Here is a 24,798-nt window from a genome sequence, read left to right on the forward strand (position 1 = left end):
TACACTTCCTTGAAATTGCAAGTATAGTCCATACTACATACATGTTTGACCTATTCAAATGAGGACCTTTGTTCACATTTAATAATACAAGAGAGAGCTTTAGTTAAGTAAAATGATTAAATACAGCTTGTAGAAAGTTAATACCATTCCAAAATGGCTTCATTTTATCTCAGTCAAAGAAAATGTGGTTCCAATCTGCATTGTGTACTTGCTCACATCTCCAACTTATTCCTTTTATGGAAGAACTAATTTTACTGATTGTATCTGGGGTTAAGAATGCTCTGTGCAAGCATTTCCAATTAAAAACTTTCCAGTATTGTGTAAAGATGTATATTTTATCGATAATAAGATATTTGTTTAAATATATTCAGTTAACTGTATTGTGTCCTTTTGTTATATTATTTCCAATATGAAGTTTTGAGTGTTGTTTTATAGTTTATCAATATTTTGTAAAATTTTGCTAGTACATTTTTTAAGTGTTTCCTGGCAATGACTCACTTCTTTAGGGAGATATTTCCCTTCTTTGAGTCCAAGACCATGCATACTTTTGCACTGTAATTGTCCCCAGCGCATTTGTTGTTGACTGTTTTGTTAAGATTTTTTAACAGTGTGTCCATCAGTTCAGTTTTTTATTCATTATTTGCTTTTTTTTAGCAGAGGACAGTTATAGTCAACAATTCTCTTCTGTCTTTCTCCTTCTATCTTCAAAAGATCTAGAGCCTAATACCAGAAAGTATTAGATAGTGTTCGACCTATTATAGCTTTAGTAACTCACTGAAGTTGCATCTGCAGACAGGGTGAAGCTAAATAACAGCTGCATTATTGAAATTCGTAATGGTCATCAAAGCCAGTGCCTCCTTTCTGGCATGGTTTAGAACTCAAGTGGTGATTTGTGAAAAATAAACTGACTGTATTTACTTTTTTCTTGTCATTTATCTTCATATTGTCAAAACATGACCACTGAAAAAGGTTATGTCATGACCAAGCAAAGAGGTTCGTCTGGTCAGCCTAGTCACCTCAAATTAAAATTAAGTTTTAATTACTGTGCAAAACTTTGTCCAAACAATCAATGTTCTCCAGAACCTCCTTGTTTATATGCAAATGAGCATGCAAAGGCAGTCATTTACTGCACTCAGAGAAGCCTGAGCATTTCCTGATCTTTCAGCATGATTACTTGCAGAATATCATTTATTTAAAATTATATATTCTTTGAATGCCATTCCACTAAAACAATTCCCATCAGTGGTTTTCTGTGAAAACTGCTAATGGGAAGTTAATCAAAAAGTGTCTCTTTGCAGATTAGTTAATACAGTTAATTCAGAGGCAGTTACCTTGTATATTTATTTCTGACAGAAACAGTTGTCTCAGAATGTTAATTCAGTGGTATAGCTTTGAGAGGTAAAAATTGTGCAGAATTCCCTGATTCTGACTTGAAAGTGTAATCACTCAAGCAGGATTTAAGCAGTCATATTTATTTATTTATTTATGTACATTTGTTTACTGGGAAAGTCCAACTGGGCCAAAAGCCCATTTTCAGCGGAGGCCTGGGGAGAAAAGCTTCTCAGAAATATAAGCAAAATACAATCATTAGATAGTACAATAGTATACATACAGTAAGATGGAGAATACACATCGAGTTAGTCTATACAACGTATTCAGTACGGTTTTCTAGTAGATACAGGTTCAAAAAGAAAAACACAGACATTTCAGTAAAGATCACTATGAGAAAGACATAAAAAAATTAGTACTGTGTACATATTAAATAATAATTATGAACAAATGAGATTTTCTTATATATATGGATTCACTTCAGATGATTGAGTTGCTGAAATCTCGACATGCATACGGTCGAGACCATATGATCAAGTTTCAGAAACTCAAACATTAGAAGTGAACACATACAAAAACAATAACACATTTACAAATGTTTTTGCGTCCCCCCACACCCCCCTACTTAAATATACTAACTCCGAGATTGTGCTACAGTGGGGAAAAGGGAAATCTCCCATTCCCTGGTTTTGCAGACAGTGGGGAACGGGCGATCTCCCTGTTCCCCACTGTAGCACAATGTTGGAGTTCGTATATTTAAGTAGCAGGGGGGCTTGCTCCCCTGCAGAATCCCTCAGTTAAGGTACTTCCACAATGTGTTTAACCCCCTTCAGATTTTCGAGTTTCTGAAGCTCTATCATATGGTCTCAACCATATGCATTTCGAGATTTCAGCAATTCGATCATCTAAAGCGTATATATATATATATATATATATATATATATATATATATATATATATATATATATATATATATATATATAGGTTCATAGGTGTGTACTAGGCTAATGGCCCTGGAGCCTTTACAAGCCTAGCCCATAGGATTTACCCTGGCATCGTGCCACCTGACCTTCGTTCCCAGTGCGTCTGTCGAGTAGAGCCACTGGAATGATCCCTGGTGTGAATTTTCTATTTTCCATCTACTAATCAAGATTTCTCTTGAAGAGGGTTAGTGAGGTGCTCTGTTGGATATGTATGGGAAGTCTATTCCATAGCACGGGCAGTCTCTGGGTTATGAACCTGTCTCTCCAGCACGTTCTGTTGATGGTGGTAATGAGGTTGAGGTCTCTGGAGCTTGTGGTGTGGAGGGATTGGGATTTATTTAGATGTAGCATTTCTAACAGAGTTGGGTCAGACTTGGCTTTATAAGTCAAACAGAGATTGCCTGTAAGTAGGCGATATGCGACAGAGAATAGTTGGAGTTTTTTGAGTCTGTCCATATAGGGTAAGTGTTTAAGGCATAGGATTCTCTTTGTGAGGTACTTTTGCGGCCTCTCCAGTTGTTGCAAGTGTTTAATGACACATGCCAAATGATTGGCCTAATGAGGGAAGAGTAGAGGGAGACAATGACCTCTTTCTTCCTGGATGCAAAACCCTTAGTAATGAGATGTGCCACATAGAAGGACTTTCTGACCACAGGGGCAATGTGGTGGTCAAAAGAGAGATTGCTGTCAACCTGTGTTCCCAGATCTCTTATAACTCCTCCTATGTTCAGTGAACTACCATCAGTGTGGTAATTCATGGGAACCGGGTTTTTCCCAAAGGGGATGAAGACACATTTTTTGGCATTGAGCTTAAGGCCATGGTTCTGACACCAGTCGTTGATCTCACTGAGGCCTTTCTGTAGGATGTTGGCATCACTTGGGGAGTTAATACTAGCTCCCAACTTGCAATCGTTTGCAAACTTTGTCAGCCAGCGTCCCTTCATGTTGGCCTGGACTTCAGAGAAGTAGATGCCAAACAGGAGAGGACCCAGGACTGAACCCTGTGGGGCTCCACTAGTGACTGGTCGGCAGTCTGACTTGGAGTCAGCTACTTTCACACTGTGGGTTCTATCTGTGAGCCAGTTTGCAACCCACCTAGTGATATAGGGGTTGATGCCTAGCTTAGTGAGTTTTTCTATGATTCCTGAGTGGGCCAGATCAAGGTAGGCTGTATGAACCACTTTGCCTTCATCCACAGCTCTGGTGACTGACTCAAAGAAGTCAACCAAGTTGAGCAGGCATGATTTACCCTTCACAAAACCAAACTGTGTGGGATCCAGAGTTTGGAGATTCCCTATATCCTTGTTTATTAGGTCCATGATGATGCATTCCATAGCCTTGGAAATCAGACTCATCAAGTTAATGGGGCGATAGTTCCCAGGGTCTGTAGTAGGCTGTGACTGAACAGGGCACACAGGTGAGGTCCCAGTACACTCTGTAGTTCATATAGAACACAGCCAGGGATATTGTCAGGTCCCATGGAAGTTGCATTCTTGGCCTTGGACAGTGCTGTTTTAACCTGTGCAGCAGTAATACTAGGTGCCTGGCAATCTTCTGGTATTGTGATTGGTCCTTTGGGGGGGGGGGGTAAAGTTGGCACTGAATCTGTCAGCCAGTATATTGGCAGTATTTGTTGGCTTGGTATAGGAGGTACCATTGTGCAGTAGCGCAGAGCAAATATGGGTATTGCCGTGGAGTTTCTTTGCATAACTATAGAAGGCCTTGTGGTTGTCTTTACTATCTTCTGCAATTCTGTTTTCATAGCTAGCTTTAGAGGATTTGATGAGGGATCTCAACTTTTTGTTGAGGCTGATAAGGGAGTTTTTCCAGTCTTGGGACTTCATGTTATTCCACATTAGTTTCCTCCTTCTGTTGTAAAGTTTGTTTATGGCAAGGACCACCAGATTGGCTTCCTTTTTTGGAGATGAGTGTCTTGGTTTTATTGGGTATGATGAAATCCATGCATTTGTGTCCTCATTCGCACAGTGCATTGGTGTATGATTTGGTGGTCATGCAACTATTCTGCATTTCCATGGGTGCTGTGAAGTTAGCCACCTCTGTTTTTAGGAGCCCAAAGTTAGCTCTGGAGAAGTTTTTCATGGTGGTTACCTTTGCAGGGGGAGGGGGTGATTGGGGTGGGAAGGATATGGATTTCCAAGATGATTAGTTTGTGGTCAGATCTAGCCAGGGAGGAGTTCACTATTGGTGAAGAGCAATGGTCACCCATGTTAGTAATGACCAGGTCAAGGATGTTGCTACCTCTAGTGGGAGTAAGAATGAGCTGGTCCAGGGCATTGTAATTAATGAATTCCCGGAAACGTTGGGCAGGTGAATTGGTACATGAGTAGTTTTCCCAGTTAATGGAAGGATAGTTGAACTCGCCCAGTATGAGAGTGTTAGGTTGTACCCTAATATTTTCCAGGGTGCTTAGGAACGTGGAGTGTGAGTCTTGGAACATGGTTGGGGACCTATAGCAGGCCATGACCGAAATAACTGTCTTACCCAGTGTTAGCACCTAAAGTATCTCTGATGCATTTTGTTGGGCTACCAGTCTGGAGGTGTGCTCATCCTTTATGAATATGGAAACACCACTGGCTTTGGAGCTTCGGTCCAAGTTCTGGGACTGAAAGGTGTGGAATTAGTTATAGCCTGGTAGTGCATAGGTTCATAGGTAGGTACTAAGCTATCTGCCCAAAGGCATTTATAAGCCTAGCCAGAATGTGTTGGCTTTTGCTGCCCCCTTAGATTAGTTCCCTGTGCCTCTGTCCAGCAGAGCCACTGAAGTGATCCCCGGGGTAAACTTTCTGTTTCCCATCCACTCATCAAGGTTTCTCTTGAAGAGTGTTAGCGAGAAGCTCTGCCTAATGTAGATTGGAATCTTGTTCCAAAGCATGGAAAGTCTCTGTGATAGGAATCTATCCTTCCAGCATGTCTTATTTATTGTTGTGGTGAGGTTTAGATCCCTAGAGCATGTGGCTCGAGGGGATAAGCTTTTCTTTAGGTGGAGCATGTTGATCAGTTCTGGGTTGGACATGGCCTTGTATGTTAGGCAGAGATCACCTCTGAGTAGGCGGTATGCAACCGAGTACAGCTGGAGTTTCTTCAGTCGAGCTGCATAGGGCATCTGTTTGAGGCCAGTGATCCTCTTGGTGAGGTACTTCTGTGGTCTTTCCAGCTGTTGCAGGTGTCTAGTAAGATACATCCCAAATGGGGTGTTGTACTCTATGATGGGTCTGATGAGCGATGAGTAGAGGGGCACATTGATCTCTTTTGATCTGGATGCGAACCCTTTTGTGATAAGGTGTGCCACGTAGAAGGATTTTCTAACTACTTTGGCAATGTGATTATCAAAGGAGAGTTTACTATCTACTTGGGGCCCCAGATCCCTTATTACGTCTTCCGTATTTAGGGGACTACCACATATGTGTTAGTTTGTGGGTACTTTGTTTTTTCCAAAGGGGATGACTATGCACCTTTTGGCATTTAGCTTGAGGCCATGATTTTGACGCCAGGTGTCCGTCTCAGTGAGACCCTTTTGGAGGATGTCTGTGTCAGCCGGAGAGTCAATTATAGCCCCTAGTTTGCAGTTGTCTGCGAACTTGGTCAGCCATAGTCCTCCTGTGCTTGCCTATACCTCTGAGAAGTATATGCTGAACAGGAGGGGGTCCTAGGACTGAGCCCTGGGAAACGCCACTTGTAACCGCTTTAGAGCCAGACCTAGCTCCCGCAACTCTTACCATGTGGGTTCTGCCCGTGAGCCAGTTGGCAACCCATCTTATGACGTAGGGGTTTATGTTCAGGCTGGTGAGCTTATCTATAATACCAGAATGGGGAATGATGTCAAAGGCCTTTGCGAGGTCTAGGTAGGCAATGTGTACCTCCTTTTCCACATTTATAGCCTTGGTAACTGTCTCAAAGAAGTCCACCAGGTTTAGGAGGCATGATCTGCCCTTAACAAAGCCGAACTGGGTAGGGTCCAGTGTTTGGAGGTTCCCAATGTCTCTGTTAATGAGTTCCATGATGACGCACTCCATAGCCTTGCAGACCAAGCAAGTCAGGCTTATAGGGCGATAGTTCCCGGGGTCTGTTGTGGCTCCACCTTTGTGGAGCGGACTAACCTTTGCTGTGCGCCACTCTATGGGTACTTAACCTGTGGAGAGGCTGAGTTTGAACAGTGTGTTTAGGTGAGGGGTTCGTTCATTTTTGAGCTCATGTAGGACGCAGCCTGGGACTCAGTTCGGTCCCATTGATGCTGTGTTTTTGGCTTTGGAGAGGGTTGTTTTAACCTGAGTGTCTGTGATTTCAGGAGCTCTACGTTCTTCTGGTATGGCTATGGGCCCTTTTGGGGGTGAGAGGGCGGGGAGTTCGCGCTGAACCTGCCTGCCAGGATGTTGGCAATATCGGTCGGTTCAGTGTATTTTGTACCATTCTGCACTAACTCCGAGCAGATCTGAGCATTGCCACTTAGATTCTTGACATAGCTAAAGAATGCCTTGCGGTTATCTTTGGAGTCCTTGGCAATTTTTCTTTCGAAACTCGCCTTGGATGATTTTATGATGGATCGTTGTTTCTTGCTGATACCGATGAGGGATGTCTTCTCTTCTTGGGATTTTACTCTTTTGCAGGGGTGCTCTCTCCTGCCTTGAGCCAGGTCTGTTACAGCACAAATGTCGATGTTCTCCATTTTAAGGAGTGTTTCAAGTGAGTGCATTTTGAGATTTAGACTTCTAGCATTAAGCAGCATGACCCTCAGATTGCATTTGTTTGTAGCTGTTGTGGTGGTAATTTGGTCTTTGGAACACCGCCTAAAAAAGGCACTATAGGGGTGGCAAGAGCCTTGGTCAGTATCTAGAAGGCCAGGAGTGACAGATGCAGGCCATCTCTGGCAAAGCATTAAGGTCTGTCAATCATGTCATCCCAGATAGACAGATACTGGATCCCCTTAGACTGACACCAGAAACTTAGCCAACTGTTGAAATTAATTATTTTCTGCTTGTACTGTGGTATCATTCTGGGTGATGATAGGATGCTGCTCAGGGCTAGGGTCATACCCACCTGGACTACATAATCCAAGAGCTCCTGCATGTCTCTTTTCATGTAGCCCAGAGAGGTACGTCTCAGGTCATTCACACCCACATGAACAATGACAGTCATATTTGTACCTGTTGTTGAGGGACCTGAGTGCATGCGTTATGTGGTGGATCCTGGCACCTGACAGGCAGCTGACTTGTTACTTTCTCCTTATTCAAACTAGTGAGTGGGTCATCAGTGTGCCTCACTATCGAGTCACCTATGACTAGTGTGTTGGGCATGCTGTTTTGCCTTAGGGGCCTTGCTTGAGTGGCACACTGTTTAGGAGAGTTATGTGTCTCGAGATTAGTGTTGTGTTGTGGTGGCTGAGTGCATTTCTGCCTTGGAGGTCTCTGCAGTTTGGGTAGATTTTTATTGAGACCATCCACAAAGGTGGGTGTGTGGTTGGTGATTTTATGTGAAGGCAGTGCTGGTGTATGTTCTGGAGGGCTATGTGTTCCATGTGGTGTGGTGCAAGTGTTGGCCTTTTCCTCTAGACCTGCTAATCCGGTCTTGGCTGGAGAATGTGTGGCTTCCAGTTTGGACATGTAAGTGCATCTCTCACAAGTCTGAGTGTTGGGAGGTTAAGAGGAGAGGGGTTGTCTGTGTACATGAGGCAGTTGCTACATTGCCTCAGGATGCCCAAGTTCACCAAGTTAATAGGAGAAAACACAGGGAACTGACCTTTAGACATGCCTGGAGGGGTGGGCATTAATAATAAGTACTGGAGCTGTTTCCTTGTGCTACCAGCATTAAATGTTTTACATTTGTCTGCTATAATAATTGCTACAAGAAGTTTGATAAAGTGCTAGACTAATAAGCTAGTAAAGGTGCAGGAGAGGGGAGAACTAGCAGATCTAAGGGAGAAATTGAAGAGCAGACTTTGGCACCGCTCAGAAGCTTACAAGCAGTCCTGGATACAGTAAATCTGTATCTGGACTACACTAGTTACAGGAAAGGTGGGAAATAACTGCAAACATAGGCTTTTAAACCAGAAAGTTGAAAGAGATGGAAAAATTGTCCATATGGCCAATAAACTACAATTTCTGGGCCAGAAACCACTCCTCTTGTGGTAGATAGGCTACCTAGTGCTTAGCACTTCCACTTATAAATTAGAAGGCTTCCCTCCAACACAGAAAGGCTTGGGGGGGCTCAGAAGCTTACATACAGCCCTGGATACAGCAAATCTGTATCTGTACTAGACTAGTTACAGGAAAGACAGGAAAAGCGCAAACGCAGACTTTTAGACCAGAACGTTAAAAGAGGTGGAAAAACTGCCCAAATAGCCAATAAACTACAATTTCTCTGCCAGAAACCACTCCTCTTGTGGTAGATAGGCTACCTAGTGCTTACCACTCCCACTGACAAGCTATAAGGCTTTCCCCCAATGCAGAATGGCTTGGGGGGCTCAGAAGCTTATAAACTGTCCTGGATACAGCAAATCTTTATCTGGACTAGACTAGTTACAGGAAAGGCAGGAAACAAGCTTAGAATTATTTTTGTTTGTTTACAGAAAAGCAGCTAAAACAGCACTAAAAATAATTCAAGTGCAGTGCACCTGAGTGTGTAGCAGTATTAAAGCAAATACAGTTTAAATAAATGCAACTGAATTCAGTTATTGTTGTATTCAACTCTGAGCAGTTTAAAAGTGCCAAAATTATACTTACCAGCTGAGAAGCACACTCAGTCAGAACACAAGGAGATTGTAGCAAAGTTTTTTTTTTTTTTTTATTAAAGTGGAAAGGGAGAAAGGAGAAACAGAAGATAATTCAAGGTTAAGGACCTAAGTGGGTTGACCTTCTCAAATGTTCTCTCTGTATTAGGTAGAATGAGCTAATGACACTAGACAGGGATATAGCTGATGAGATGGGACTGGTAGGAGTGTCTGAAATCAAAATATGATCTTACTGTACTTGGTTGAGTGAGCAAATGAGATGGACCCAGGAGGAGTGTTCAAACACAAATGTACAGGAGGGATGGGCAATTCCAAAGCCACCAAGATTAATACCACAAGAAGAACAGGGAGGGAGGGCAGGAAACTAACTGCATAGAGACAGAGAGACCACAGTATTCGATAAAACAAAAAATATGATTACTCACAATAAAGCCCTATTCTCAAATCAAGATATATATTTATATATATATATATATATATATATATATATATATATATATATATTTTTTCTTTTCTTTTTTTGAGTAGTAATAACACCGCGGAGAGGGAGGAAATGAGCATGGAGTGGACAGCGTGTTGAGAGAGAGTTACAGATATCTTCTCAGTCAGGTTTGGAGCAGGAGCAATGCCAGTTTTTGGATAGATGTTCAAATAGTAGTTGTTTGAAACTGGTAGTTTCATAATTCGACTATTTGATTTGAGAATAGGGCTTTATCATGAGTAATCATATTTTGAATAAGTGGCCTAAAAGTGAATAGGGCAATACATTACTATATATAATAATTATTTTTTTTATTTATTTTTTGGAGAACATGTTGAGAGTAAACAACATTGTGTATTTATTATTTTAATGACTCACTCTTAAGATTTTTGGCTTTGATGAAATTTAAAACTTAATCGTACTCAAATTCACAAAATAAATAAATACAGTGTGAAAGTGAACTTTTAGATATTTGAACAAGGCCACTAGGCCCAAGGTTGATTGCTACTTTTGAAGACTAGTCCTTAATTGTTCCTTTATGTTTCAGGCTGCCAGGATATTGCAGATGAATTTAAAGCACAAGAAATTGATGGGCAAGCACTTCTTTTGCTGAAAGAGGATCATCTCATGAGTGCAATGAATATCAAGCTAGGCCCTGCTCTGAAAATCTGTGCTCGCATCAATTCATTAAAGGAAACTTAAGAGTGAGAATTGAAAGATAATTAGTATCGAAGAAAAAAATGCACAATCACTTACAGGAGACACTTGTTTCTAACTCAACTTTTGAAGGATTTAATTTTGGATTGAAGTTTGTATTTTAAAATACACACTCTACATATGAAATCTGATTCATCATAACGAAGTAGCACGAGAAATTATTTGCTGGAAACTTTAGCGCCAAGTGCTACTCTTTCATTTTAGTAGAACGCTATGACTTTTAAAATGTTTCTTAATTGCCTTTGAGAACAGCATGTATGACAAAGTTGTAAATATGTAATTTCTTTTAAGGTGAGTAGCATGTTTCCCAAGATGCTTAGCATTATTGGGGCATTGTATTTTTGTATTTCTTTAATACCTGACTTTACTGCCAATGCCCTTCTAGAGTAAACTTTTTGGTAATGCATTTGAGCTAAACCTTTTTTTTTAAATGACCCTTTATCTCAAATTCAAAGCACTAGGAGATCAGAGATGATGCAAATAAGCGTGACATATCTGATTATAAAACTTTATCTTGTTTGCAGTCTTGATGTGTGAACTTTTGTACAAATGGTTCCATAGCTACCTAATGATCGGTGGTATTTTCTGATTTCAGTTGGCCAATGCTGGGATATATAAGATAAAACAAACTTGAGTTGTAAAAGTTTGCACTGTGTAAGTTATAACAATGCTAAAGCAAGGTTGCATTTTTTTCTGATGTGACAAGAAGTAGTTGGTAGATTTGGTTACTGCTTATATTCGGGGTTTTTTTTATCCTTTATTTCACAGATATGGTAATTACCCATGCAGTTTATTACCTAGTAAATTTTAATGCACTAGAAGCATATTGCCACACAGGCTGTCATCTTCAGCCCACACTGATGTTTACTCAGTCTTTACCTAAAATGACTTCCCTTTTTCTTCCCAGTGCCCTCATAAGACATACCTTGCTACATGTTTTTTTTTTCAGCTGGAGGGATAACCCATCACTCTTCAGTTATGGGAATCTGGTAAATATCTTCAGAAGTCTTAGCTTAGTGTATCAGTTTATTATTTTTTACTTACTTTTTCATCATGCTAGCCAGCTGCAAAAGTGTCAGTTTTATAGTTGAACCCATTGGTTTGTTCTCTCTTCTCAACAGCTGGACTCTTTTTTCCTGGGTTAAAGCTGACTGCAGTTCTGCATGTGTATATTGTAGTGGTGGCATTACCTCAGAGGTTGTATGCCACTTCTTTCAGAGTAATGAAGTCTCCTGTAGGTGCTCAGGCTTCCTTCCATCGGAGATTGCCCAGCAGCCTAGACAAATTCCTAATCTTTGATATGCACGCAAGCCCTATGTGGCTACTTTTTCATTCTGTGATCTTCCCTAATAAAAGTAATTCAGTTCTAGCTGGATGATTTTGATTCCTCTTATTTTGTAAAAGAAATGCTGAAAGAGTCAGTGGAAGCAATAAGTGATGAAATGCTATGTGTCGGTAGAATGTTCTTTGATCCATTTTCAGAGTGAATTGTTATAGTTAGCTGGATAACATTTACTATATTTTGATTTTCTACCACGGCATTATTTTTATATATTGCATCAGTACCGTACCTTACCAATTCTGATTTTGCCAACAATGGAGCATTATTATTATTATACTGCATAGTGTTAAATATCTGAAAGCAAAATTCACCACTCTTAGAGACCATACAAATTTCTACTTATATGATATGCTGCTATGCACTGGAAATGATTGAAAATTACTGCACTGTTAAGTGAATTATGCTGCTAGTCAAAGTGGGAGGTACAGCTTAGAGTGGTATGGTTTGCAATATGTTAAAAGACTATACAGGTATTATTGTGTTATTGCTGCTGTATGATACAGATATATAGGGTAGTTAAAGCAGATGAAATTCTGGGAGACTAGCTTTTTTAATTGAATGTTGAGGTCTTACTGCTGTTGCTGTAGTGAAGTACCATAGAAATCAGAATTGTGGCTTGCCTGTTGAAGACAGGGAATTACCATTGATACACCAGTAATTCTCAGCTTAGCATTATGTAGTACTTTGTAAATGGACATTATACTATTATGTCTCAAATAAAAAGGAACACAAAAAATGTATAATTATGTAATATGTTCCAAGCCAAATAGAAGGCATGTAAAAGAAAAAAAGTGCCATAAATAATTATATGATGTTGTCATATGTTACCCTTGTGATTATATATTTTATAAACATTTCTTTGATTAATTTATAACATGTTTTTCTTGTGTTATGGATTCATTTTAAGTTCTAAGGTAAGACACACCTACTGAATTCAAGTTAACTGTGTTTAGGGGTTACCTGGGAGCTTTGATTAGCATAATGGACTATCTTGTGATTTTCTACAAATCATATTGTTACAAAATGGCTAAAATTGAATTCTTCCCATGGATATTTGGCAGAATTGGGTAATTTGTTGAATGTTGTCACTGGGAAAAAAAATCTGTGCAAAGGTAGGCCCTAGGTATTTTCAGTTAATGGGATTTTAAGAATTTCAGATTGTGACTTTAAGCAAACTCTGCTATCTTGTTTAGGAAGATTTCTGCATTTATGGGCATAATTTTGCTGATTGTATTTTTAAGAACTCAATGGAAAATTCATAATTACATAGTCTCATTCAGTTTTCCATAGAATGGAATTTCAGAATTATGCCTAGTTCTACAGTGAATATGTCACAGTAATCACATGCAGATATACAAGACATAATTTGTTTTTTACTTTTTGCTTTGACCAGCTGTAGTTCAGCTGCTTGAATGTAGTTTGCCACCAGAATATAGTGCCATTTGCCATCTTACTGCATAGTCAGCAATTTATTCCTGTTAACCATTACTTGATTAAAACATTTTCCTCCTGCTAGAAGAAATCAGTTTCCATACCGCCACAAGCCTTGGCCAATGAGAGAAGCTTGCATTGCATTTCAAGTCAGTTTCTTAGTATCACATGACATCATCTTTTTAGTTCTTTTGTAACACTTTATCTTTAAATTTCGTCTGCAACTATTTGTCAAGAAGCAAATGGATATGAAATGATGCGTCCTGAGCAGTACCTGTCCCCTTCCCCTTATAGTTAGGGATCAGGTAATCACTGCTCTCTCAAAGGCAAAAAGTACAGCCTCCATGGGACCTGATAACATCCTAGGCTGCATCGTATATGAACTCAGGCAGGAATTTGCAGCACCATAAGGCACCCAATTCAACCAAAGCCTGAGTACCGGTTTTGTCCCAGCTGAGTGGAGGACAGCCACTGTCATCCCTTTACACAAAGATGGAGCATCCACTGATCTGGGAAATTATAGACCTGTAAGCCTAACTAGCCTGATCTGCAAGGCCATGGAACGGATTATCATGGACCTCATAAACAAGGGACATTGGCAACCTCCAAACACTCTATCCCACACAGTTTGGCTTCATCAAGGGGAGGTCATGTCTGTTAAATTTGTTCAACTTTTTTGAGACAGTCACCAAAGCCATGGATGAAGGAAGACAGTGCTCACTGTCTACTTTGACCTGACCTAAGCCTTCAACACTATTCCCCACTCGGGCATAATAGATAAACTCTCTCAACTAGGCATCAATCCATATGTTACGAGATGGGTAGCCAACTGGCTCACTGATAGAACCTACCTAGTCAAAATAGGGGAAGACACCTCAAGCAGTAGACCCATATCGAGTGGCATACCCCAGGGTTCGATCTTGGGGCCTCTGTTATTTGGGATAATTTCCGTAGTGACGTGGACATCCTCCAAGAGGGTCTCACCCAAACAAATGACTGGTGCCAGAAACATGGCCTCAAGCTGAATACAAAAAAATGCATCATCATCCCCTTTGGGGAGAGAGATGTCCCCACAAGTTATCACATTAATAACAATGTTCTAAGCATGCAGTCAGTCTTGAGGGATTTGGGCACTCAGTTTGATGGCAGCCTGAATTTTGACCACCATATTGCTTCCATTGTACGGAAAGCTTTCTACATGGCCCACCTCATAAGTAAGGGTATCTCATCCAGGGACAAGGAGGTCATAACATCCCTGTATTCTTCCCTTATAAGGCCCATTATTGAGTACAATGCCCCATTCGGCATATCCCCTCACAAAGCACATGCAGCAGCTGGAGAGACCACAGTGGTTCCTCACCAGGAGAATCCAGGGCCTCAAAAATCTACCATACACAGATAGGCTAAAAGCCCTATGCCTCTACTCTGTTTCATACCGACTCCTCAGAGATGACCTCTGTCTGGCATACAAGGGGATCTTGGACCCTGCCTTGATGGGACTGCTGCATATCCGCAAGTCAAGACCCACTCAAGTAACCCGCACGGCTCAACCTGGTCTGTGACATCAATAGGACTTGCTGGCGGGACAGATTTGTGTCCCACAGACTCCCCCATCTATGGAATAAACTCTCTCTCCATGTCAAGCAGAGTACCTCTTTACCCCTTTTTAAGAGCAAGCTGGATAACTGGATGGGAAATAGAAACTACATCCCTGGGATTCCACCCATGTCCCTGCTGGACAGGGACATCTGGTGCTGATTTGGCTATGCATGGGCTAAACTCTTGGCTAGGCTTATAAGGGCCTCAGGGCCAATAGCCTAGTAACTTCCTATGATCCTATGAGCAGGTCAATATCAGTTGCATAGTGTTTCCTGAATAGGAAAGTGTTTATATGTACCACCAGTGTACTTATTACGATTTATAACATGAGAAAGTATTGTAGCCTCTTTTTATTGGTTACGGTGATACAGTAAATATACGTTATGCAAAAGAGAAAAAAAAAGTATGAAAAGTTTAATTAATTCAAAAAACAGATTTTTTTAAATTACATACATTTTATGTTGGTAAGCATCTGCTTTGCGTAGCGTACACTTGCATGTAAAATTATTTATGCAGACATCTTTTTTCATACCCTGTACAGAACTGTATCAGCAGCGCATGCATTACTGAACATTAATTGAAGCCTCACTATTGTATAGTGATGCATTGTTCACCATTATTTAAGTGTCATAGCCACAGCTACCTGTGGCTGTATACAAAGACATATTTATAAATCCTTCCTGTTCAGTCAATGCATTTACTGCTTCCAGCCCATACAGACCCCAATATAAGTGAGACCGGGAAGGGGAGTCTTTCTACCCCTTCAGTGTAAGTGATCTTTTTAATCCATTGCAGAGTGCAAGACCTTTTTTATGAATAATATTAGTGTGCTGTTCATTAGCTCAAAACGTTAAGCAGTAGGCCAGTGTGAATCTTTCACGGATATGTGTGAGTTTGAATCTCATTGTGTACACTATTTTCTTACCTATAAACCATAGTTAGAAAAATCTTTTAGGGGTTGGGGGTTGGTATGATGGTTAAGATGTTTACTTCACAGTCACGAGGTACAGGGTTTAAGTCTCACCTTTGAAAGGAAAATTGACTAGGCTTAAATGGCCAAAGAGCAGCTAGCCTAATACTTGGCTATCAAACATATGAACCAAATCCCCTCTTTCTCGAATGTCAGTGTCTTACATCCTGAATACCCACACATCTTCAGAATCTACTTAAGAGTACAGATTTCCCATACTGTTTGAAATTATTCTAGTAGCACTAGGTTATCTTGTCCTCAGTAGCAAAAAATCCTTTGCCTGTAAAATGAAGAAAAGGTGTGTCATTGTATTTATACACTATTCTACATCATTCCTTCCTATTTATCATCTGGTGCTGCATCAGAATATTTCCCCTTTAACAGTGATGAACCGTCTACCCTTGTTTTCACATCTAGAAGTGTATTTTCACTGTTTTTTAAAAACTGAATTGGTATTCTGCACAGAGATACAGCATAATGCAATACAAGAATCTGATAGTGGTCCATTTTAAAAAAAAAACATTTTTTCTTATACTAGCATAAATCATTTGAGGCCATAGGTGGGCAAAAGCAGCATTGGTTCTTTTATTTAAACTAACACAGATTTGTTCAACTGGCCTCCCTGGATGAAAACACTGGCCTGCCAAGTTTGGAAATAATCATCAGCATTCATAGTATTTGCGAAAAACAAATGCTTGGTGCTGATACCCCAACCAGAGAACAACGATTGAGAAGCCACAAAAACAAAAGAACTCTGGAACGGTGCTGTTATGTATCCAAAAATTTTAATAAAACTCTGCCATAAAAAACATACAAACTTCTGAGAGGTAAGCGCTTTCAGGTGTTAACCCTTCATCAGACAAAGGTAAAATGGTGCAGAACACAATTTAAATAAGAACACACCCAATGAACAATTAGTGAAATCAATTCAGTAGAAAACCCGCCTATTTTTTAAGGTGGGTTTAATAGGAACAACACCACTTGAGCCCTGGATTCCTATGTGCCATAAACTCTAGGATCTTCCTTGACTCTATCTGTTCTGTGTAGTGTTTTATATCACCTCCCCTCTTGTTAAGCCTTACATTGACTATGGCCCTAAAAGTAAAACAATGTGTAGGATGTTCACTAACATGTCTGAACAAAGCATTATGTGTGTCCTTGTTTCTTATACTAGAAAGATGTTGCAATATTCTAACTTTGAACATATTATTCGTCTTGCCCACGTAAAAACATGGGCAAGACTTACAATTAGCCAGATACACTATATCCTTAGTCCTGCAAGTGGCTTTAGCTTTCAACATATGGGTCCTATTAGTAACAGGATGTATAAAAGAAACATCTTGAGAAATATAAGGGCAGGCCTTGCATCTACCACAAGGCTTGCTGCCTACAGATAAAGCAGGGGTATAAGATAAATTAACATGTTCCCCACATAGAATGTCTTTTAGACTCTTATTCTTCTTATATCCAAATACTAGAGTCGGCCCTACTATGGTGTTGATTCTATCATCACTAGTAAGAATGTTCCAGTTGTCCCTTATAATTCCAGTGATATCTTTTATATCACTACTGTAAGTGAACATAACCTTAAATCTAGCATCCTGTTTCATTTCTCTTGAAGGTATAGCTAAGTCCCTAGCAGGCCTAGATAACCAGGGCTTATATTTATGACCCCTTTTATCTCTATGCTTCTCTATAACATCTTTGACCATGGTTTCATTATACCCCCTCTCTACAAAAAGACCCTTCAAACTCTCCAATTCATTGTTGAAACAAATATCATCCGTGCAGTTCCTAGATAACCTGGCTAGCTGTCCTTGTACAATGTTGGGAAAAGTGTATCGTGGATGCATACTATCAAAAGTTAAAAATATATTTTTCCAACACTCCTTCCTATACAGACTGGTAGAAAAACCTTGTAAAGTCTGTCCTATTGTGACATCTTAAAAGTCTATCTCAGTATAGGATGTTACTTCTGTAAACTTAAAGAAATCTGTTGTGGAGTGTAGAAAATCAATAAATAATTTAAGGGAGATGGTATCACCCTTCCACAAAATAAAAACATCATCCACAAAGCATTTATAAAAGCCAATATATGGCTTCCATTCTCTATTGTTAAAAATGTACAAATTCTCCCAATAGGCTAGTACCAGGTTAGCATAGGTATTCGTACAGGGTGTGCCCATGGCTACACCTTGTGCTTGCCTATATGTCTGTTCTAGACCCAAAAATACATTATTTTCCAAAACTAACCTAAGTATAGTTGTAACCTGTTTAATATGATGATCTAGGGCTCCATTTTCTCTCAACAATGTATCGATAGCCATTATGCCGTAATCATTGTGTATAACCGTGAAAAGGCTCTGTACGTCCAGTGTAACCATGAGATAATGTGAATCATGAGGGGCCCTAACTAACCCTCCAAGTGCCTTCAAAAAATCTCCTGTGTCTGTTAATATATTTTCCATTTTATTAACATATGGCCTAAGTGTGGTTTCTAACCATATAGAGGCATTTTCTGTGACCCATTTTCTACCTGATACTATGGGTCGTACGACATTTTTTGGAAACTCTACCAGTACCCGTGAAAAAGAAGACAGGGGCGTGGAAACACTCCTTAAGCGAAGGCAGAGACCCGCGCAAGAAGCGGAGAACATTAGAGTGACTACTTGTGGTAACTGTGACAATGATAACATTGTATATAATTTGTCGTCATATGTTTTGAATGCTGAGGAGTTATATGTGTTGAACAAGGGTTTGTCATTTGTCCCGAGCAGGACTTGCAATTATCAAGATGTAGTCATGGATCTCATGCTTTTTTGCAGGGGAGTGGCTCTTAGAAATATGTTTGGCAATGTTGTTAATAGTAGTTCCACGCTTAGACAGCCTAGCACGTTTGTTCCTCCATTGACACCATCTTTACAACTGTTTATTAATGCCTGTGAAAGGGACCTTATGGCATACTTTCATAATGGTAGTACTCAGAAATATTATAATTTAACTGCATTACAGAGACAAGCCCTCCAAAATTTATGTGATAATAGAGATATTACCATTAAGATGGCTGATAAAGGAGGGGCCATAGTTGTGATGGATACATTGGTATATCACAACAAATTAAGCCAGTTACTATCTGACACACATACCTATAGATTAATGAACCCTTTAATGGTGAAACATATGATAAAGTCCACAAGACCTTGGAAGAACTCTTGGATGACATGGTCATAAGTGAAGAGTTATACAATTTTCTTAGAATGGAAGGGGTTGTTATACCACTCTTCAAAGGCCTGCCTAAGATACATAAATCTTTGACAGACCCCGATCGACCCATAGTATCAGGTAGAAAATGGGTCACAGAAAATGCCTCTATATGGTTAGAAACCACACTTAGGCCATATGTTAATAAAATGGAAAATATATTAACAGACACAGGAGATTTTTTGAAGGCACTTGGAGGGTTAGTTAGGGCCCCTCATGATTCACATTATCTCATGGTTACACTGGACGTACAGAGCCTTTTCACGGTTACACACAATGATTACGGCATAATGGCTATCGATACATTGTTGAGAGAAAATGGAGCCCTAGATCATCATATTAAACAGGTTACAACTATACTTAGGTTAGTTTTGGAAAATAATGTATTTTGGGTCTAGAACAGACATAGGCAAGCACAGGGTGTAGCCATGGGCACACCCTGTCTTGAATACCTATGCTAACCTGGTACTAGCCTATTGGGAGAATTTGTACATTTTAACAATAGAGAATGGAAGCCATATATTGGCTTTTATAAACGCTTTGTGGATGATGTTTTTATTTTGTGGAAGGGTGATACCATCTCCCTTAAATTATTTATTGATTTTCTACACTCCACAACAGATTTCTTTAAGTTTACAGAAGTAACATCCTATACTGAGATAGACTTCTTAGATGTCACAATAGGACAGACTTTACAAGGTTTTTCTACCAGTCTGTATAGGAAGGAGTGTTGGAAAAATACATTTTTAACTTTTGATAGTATGCATCCACGATACACTTTTCCCAACATTGTACAAGGACAGCTAGCCAGGTTATCTAGGAACTGCACGGATGATATTTGTTTCAACAATGAATTGGAGAGTTTGAAGGGTCTTTTTGTAGAGAGGGGTATAATGAAACCATGGTCAAAGATGTTATAGAGAAGCATAGAGATAAAAGGGTCATAAATATAAGCCCTGGTTATCTAGGCCTGCTAGGGACTTAGCTATACCTTCAAGAGAAATGAAACAGGATGCTAGATTTAAGGTTATGTTCACTTATAGTAGTGATATAAAATATATCACTGGAATTATAAGGGACAACTGGAACATTCTTACTAGTGATGATAGAATCAACACCATAGTAGGGCCGACTCCAGTATTTGGATATAGGAAGAATAAGAGTCTAAAAGACATTCTATGTGGGGAACATGTTAGTTTATCTTATACCCCTGCTTTATCTGTAGGCAGCAAGCCTTGTGGTAGATGCAAGGCCTGCCCTTATATTTCTCAAGATGTTTCTTTTATACATCCTGTTACTAATAGGACCCATATGTTGAAAGCTAAAGCCACTTGCAGGACTAAGGATATAGTGTATCTGGTGTAAGTCTTGCCCATGTTTTTACGTGGGCAAGACGAATAATATGTTCAAAGTTAGAATATTGCAACATCTTTCTAGTATAAGAAACAAGGACACACATAATGCTTTGTTCAGACATGTTAGTGAACATCCTACACATTGTTTTACTTTTAGGGCCATAGTCAATGTAAGGCTTAACAAGAGGGAGGTGATATAAAACACTACACAGAACAGATAGAGTCAAGGAAGATCCTAGAGTTTATGGCACATAGGAATCCAGGGCTCAATGATGTTGTTCCTATTAAACCCACCTTAAAAAAATAGGCAGGTTTTCTACTGAATTGATTTCACTAATTGTTCATTGGGTGTGTTCTTATTTAAATTGTGTTCTGCACCATTTTACCTTTGTCTGATGAAGGGTTAACACCCGAAAGCGCTTACCTCTCAGAAGTTTGTATGTTTTTTATGGCAGAGTTTTATTAAAATTTTTGGATACATAACAGCACCGTTCCAGAGTTCTTTTTATTCATAGTATTTGACTCCAGTTATATGTAGGAGTAATTAGCAAAGAGTGGCACCACATCGGTATGGAAATGTAGTCAGTGGATGTCATTCACACTGATTACATAATTGCACAGGTGTGTTGGTAAAATGTGCCTACTTAAGGCAAAAAGCATAGTACCTGAAGATATGCTTTATGTAAAGTGATGCAGGAAGAGTAATTTTGTGCATAAGGTGCTGTACACATTTGTGTACTACTGAGATTCATAGAGACAAACATAAAGGGCCTGATTTGCTTACAAAACATGTGAAGGACCCTGAATTTATGTGAGTAAGTTTAACAGTCACATATTAGTTTGGGATTACTTGAGTTGGGCACCAAACTAATAAGGATACCACTGACACTGTAAAATAAGAAAGAAGTATTGCAAATTATTAAGAACTGTTGAAAATGAGGTAAGAGATTATTGAGTTAATTCATGAAGTGTTTGTTTTATTCATATTATGGGTATATTACAGTACTGTAAACTGTTATTTGTAAATAGGAATTCATTACAGCAGCAATGGAAATTATTAGTGATCACTGAAAAAAATGTTTACTTTAGTGTCCTTTAGTAATTGGGCATACATGGTCGAAATGCAGTGAATGAAGTACTGAAGTGACAAGGATGTTGTATTGGATGAACATGTGTCTTTACTGAGAGATTCCTAAGTGTTACTGACAGTGTTATGATTATAAGAATGTGATAAGGGTAAATGAAAGGATGGATGCATTAAATGCTTTTCTTTAGTATTGTCAATATGTTTATGATAGTGCAAACATTACGTCAGCACGATTTTTCTTGGCTGGGCTTGCATGTATGTATAATTACAGGAACTGTTTCACATAAAATGTTTTTCACAGTATAGCAGGTGTTGACAGATGATTATATGAAAAGTTTTTGTGCATGACTGTAGCATTTTACAGAGTCAGCAACCGAAACAGCTTAGATAAAAGCAAGTTTGTGTATTGCAAAATAGTTATACTAGGCATAGCCAAGTTTTCTTTTTACAGTGACTGTGTGGGTAGGAATAAAATGTGACTATGAACCACAAGTAGGCTTAATTAGCATATGCTAGCTTACATCATTTCTCATTTAGATCTCATTATGAGTTAATTAATTTAGGATTACTCACATCCATCCCGCATTAACATAAATGGCTTCTATGAATCATGGTGTAGATAAGCTCATTCATGGACAGTGCAGACAGATGAAACACATTCATACAATGACTATGAATACAGGCCAATGCCTTCATGCAGTTTTTTAAATTCTAGGTATGGAACCTTGAAGGAATAAACAACCAGTCACATTCGGAATAATGGTAAATCACATGCATAATTAATTGAATTATAAAGAGGCACTTTACTTCCCGAAACTCAGCAGACCAGGCAATGGCTTGCACCCTTTGTGATTGATCAAAACTATCATTGCAAGTCAATGCAACAAGAAAAGTTTGACTTCCAAGGGTATTAGCAAGAAAACCTTTGAGTTGGTTGCTTGGTCCTGAGGAAGTGGCATTATAGCACCAGTCACACATACTAGCAGCTTGCAAAAGCTGGCTTTTTACTGAAAAATAAATATACAAACATACAGTGGAACATTTTTGTGCAGTATGGCTTTACCAAGCTAGTATCACATGTTACTAATAAATTGCATTTATAAAAAATCTAAAATTACTACTCTGCAAAAATATTACAGATTACTTTAAAACTTCACAGTGAATGGCTCTGAGTTTTTTGAGCGAAATACCGTACTAACTTGCACCTTTGCCCTTTCTGAACACCTTCAACTGAACTCTGTATTTAAAAACCTTTTCAGCAGTATTTTGACAAATGTTAAGAACTTTCCAAGTGGTTTAAACTAAGCAGTGCATAAGAAACATATATAGTTATATACAGTCACAGTTTTATATATCTACAGTTTTCTTTTGATCCACGTTTTAAAAGAAGTAAATGAAAAATTGTTAAGAGAAAAAGTTTTAAAACATACTGTTATTTGTCTCTTTCTCCCATCTAGCAAAATGAATATGCTATTTGCTGAAGTGTTGGTAAGAAAAGGTCATTGAACCATGTTTATTAAAGATGGGCTTTACCTATGATAGATGTAGTTTGCTTATGAACTTGAATAACATCTGTTTTCTATATTTCTGAATAAGAGTTAATTTACTGAGGCAGGCTGTGGAAAATTCCAGCTACCACTGTTGAACTAAGTATGCTGTACCTTTTTGAACATTCTGTACTAACTGTGGTTTTGAGGTAAACATTCTACACTAGCTGTGGTTTTGAGGTAAAGCATTCTTTTCTGAGGGAATTTGTGATCCTAGATGTTTTTCATAGCCAACTGTCAAAAATGTAACAAAAGCTATTTTGGCTAGTGACAGGAAAGTATAAAAGTTGATGTCAGTAAACAAGCTGATCAGATTGAGATCATCTTGGCTAACATGTTGCTGTAATCTGGTTAGCTGCAAATAAAGAAGTTTTTCATCACCTGAGGCAGATGTGACGCGCTTTAATTTTTTTCTTCTGACATTTTGGTCCTTCGGACCGGAAACCTCTACGAAGATACGGATCAGACCGACAGAGAGACCGAAAAACCTGCGCAGGTGAGGGTTTCTTATCTTAAGATTCCCTCGACGGAAAGCCCTCCGACTGATTTGTCGTTGGAAAGAGGCCGGCTGCTCTCTGATCCCTATCTGAGGGACGGTTTCCGAACCAAAAGGGGAAACGGAGTCTCATCTGGTTCAGGTAGGATGAAAAATATTTTCTTTTAATTTAATTTAACCTTGTCGACAGGGGTTTTATTTTTAGTTAAGGGTGGGTAGGAATAATTGTTAAGATTATTTTGTTAGGATTACTTGTTATTTTGTTAGGATTACCTGTTATTTTGTTAGGATCCCCGTTAAGATAGCCCCATTTTGTAATAAGCCCTGTAAAAATTATTTTGATGCAGTCCTAAAATATACAGTCCTAAAATAAGAAATCTAGGGAAAACATGGGATGTTATGTGATCCTATCTCGCCTACATTCTGAATGATGGGTTCGGAGCCGATCCCTCGGCTCCGACTCGGCACGCTTATGCCAAAGAGCGAAGTCTCTTATTGGCTGAGCTTTACTATATCCCAGGATGCACCACCATCAGTCCCCCAGATCTCGTTTGCCGCTTAACTGCAAAGACGTGGTCTCGAGCTGGCTGGGCTGAGTAGCTTTTATTAACTACTTTTTCTGTCAGTTTTTTGTGCTTGTATATCACAAAAGCCGTTTTAACGGCTATTACTGCCTGTTGTGTACGTTTGAGTAGTGGAATTTCTTGTGTGTGATTGGGTAGAGTTTGTTTCGGCCAGGAGAGGGAAAATCCCTTTCAATCCAGGGCCTTTCGGTCAAACTGTATAACTGAACTTTTTAGTGTTTTAAAGTTCCCGGTTATTACACCTAAGGTTGTGTTTTTACACTGTTTCTGTAAGCCTTCGGTTTTTTCTCATAAGCGAATCTACAGTTGTTAATTTTCCTGTCAGAAATTGTTAACATCATGTCTCAAGCCCCTAGGCCTTCGGGCTTTAAAAAATGTACTAAATGTGCTTTTAAGATGTCTGTTACTGATGACCATCTACTTTGTGTTTATTGTTTAGGGGCAAAGCACTTGCAGGAGTCATGCAGCGTATGTCACGCTTTTTCCTCTAGGGTCCTCCAGGAGAGGAAAAATAAATTAATTCTTAAAGGGTTGATTAAACCCTCTTTTGAAGAAGCCTTGTCTTCCGCTCCGACTCCTGCCAAAAAGAAAAGGGCTTCGGCTCCGACCAGTCCGTCGGATCCGACTGCCAAGAGACCTAGGCAGGCCTCTCCTTCGGCTCCAAAGACTTGGGCCGAGGTGAACGGTCTGCCTCGATGCCTCCAGTATCGACTCCTCTGGCTTCGGAGCCGATGGCTGGGGCATCGAGAGGCGGGTCACCTTCCTCGGCTCCACTGCTCTCGGAGCCGACAAGGGTCGCCCGCTCAGACACTTCCTCCTCGGCGCCGAAGTCTACCTCGGCACCGATGGAATCTGGTGTGTGTGTTTCCTC

At 39.5% G+C, this 24,798-nt stretch overlaps 1 protein-coding gene across 6 annotated transcripts in view; it reads left to right on the top strand.

The window, feature by feature from the left end:
* PHC3 (polyhomeotic homolog 3) overlaps nucleotides 1–12,468 on the top strand; it is a 1,318,531-nt gene extending 1,306,063 nt beyond the window's left edge. For all 6 annotated transcript variants that reach the window (XM_044070066.1, XM_044070067.1, XM_044070069.1 and 3 more), the window contains one exon: nucleotides 10,086–12,468. In XM_044070066.1, the coding sequence (XP_043926001.1) occupies nucleotides 10,086–10,240 (155 nt within the window). In that variant the 3' untranslated portion in view covers nucleotides 10,241–12,468. The remainder of the gene's footprint in view (nucleotides 1–10,085) is intronic.
* Nucleotides 12,469–24,798: the final 12,330 nt, after the last annotated feature.

This window comes from Protopterus annectens, chromosome 4.part1, assembly GCF_019279795.1.
Source record: "Protopterus annectens isolate FY-2018-M chromosome 4.part1, PAN1.0, whole genome shotgun sequence".
Classification (NCBI taxonomy): domain Eukaryota; kingdom Metazoa; phylum Chordata; order Ceratodontiformes; family Protopteridae; genus Protopterus; species Protopterus annectens.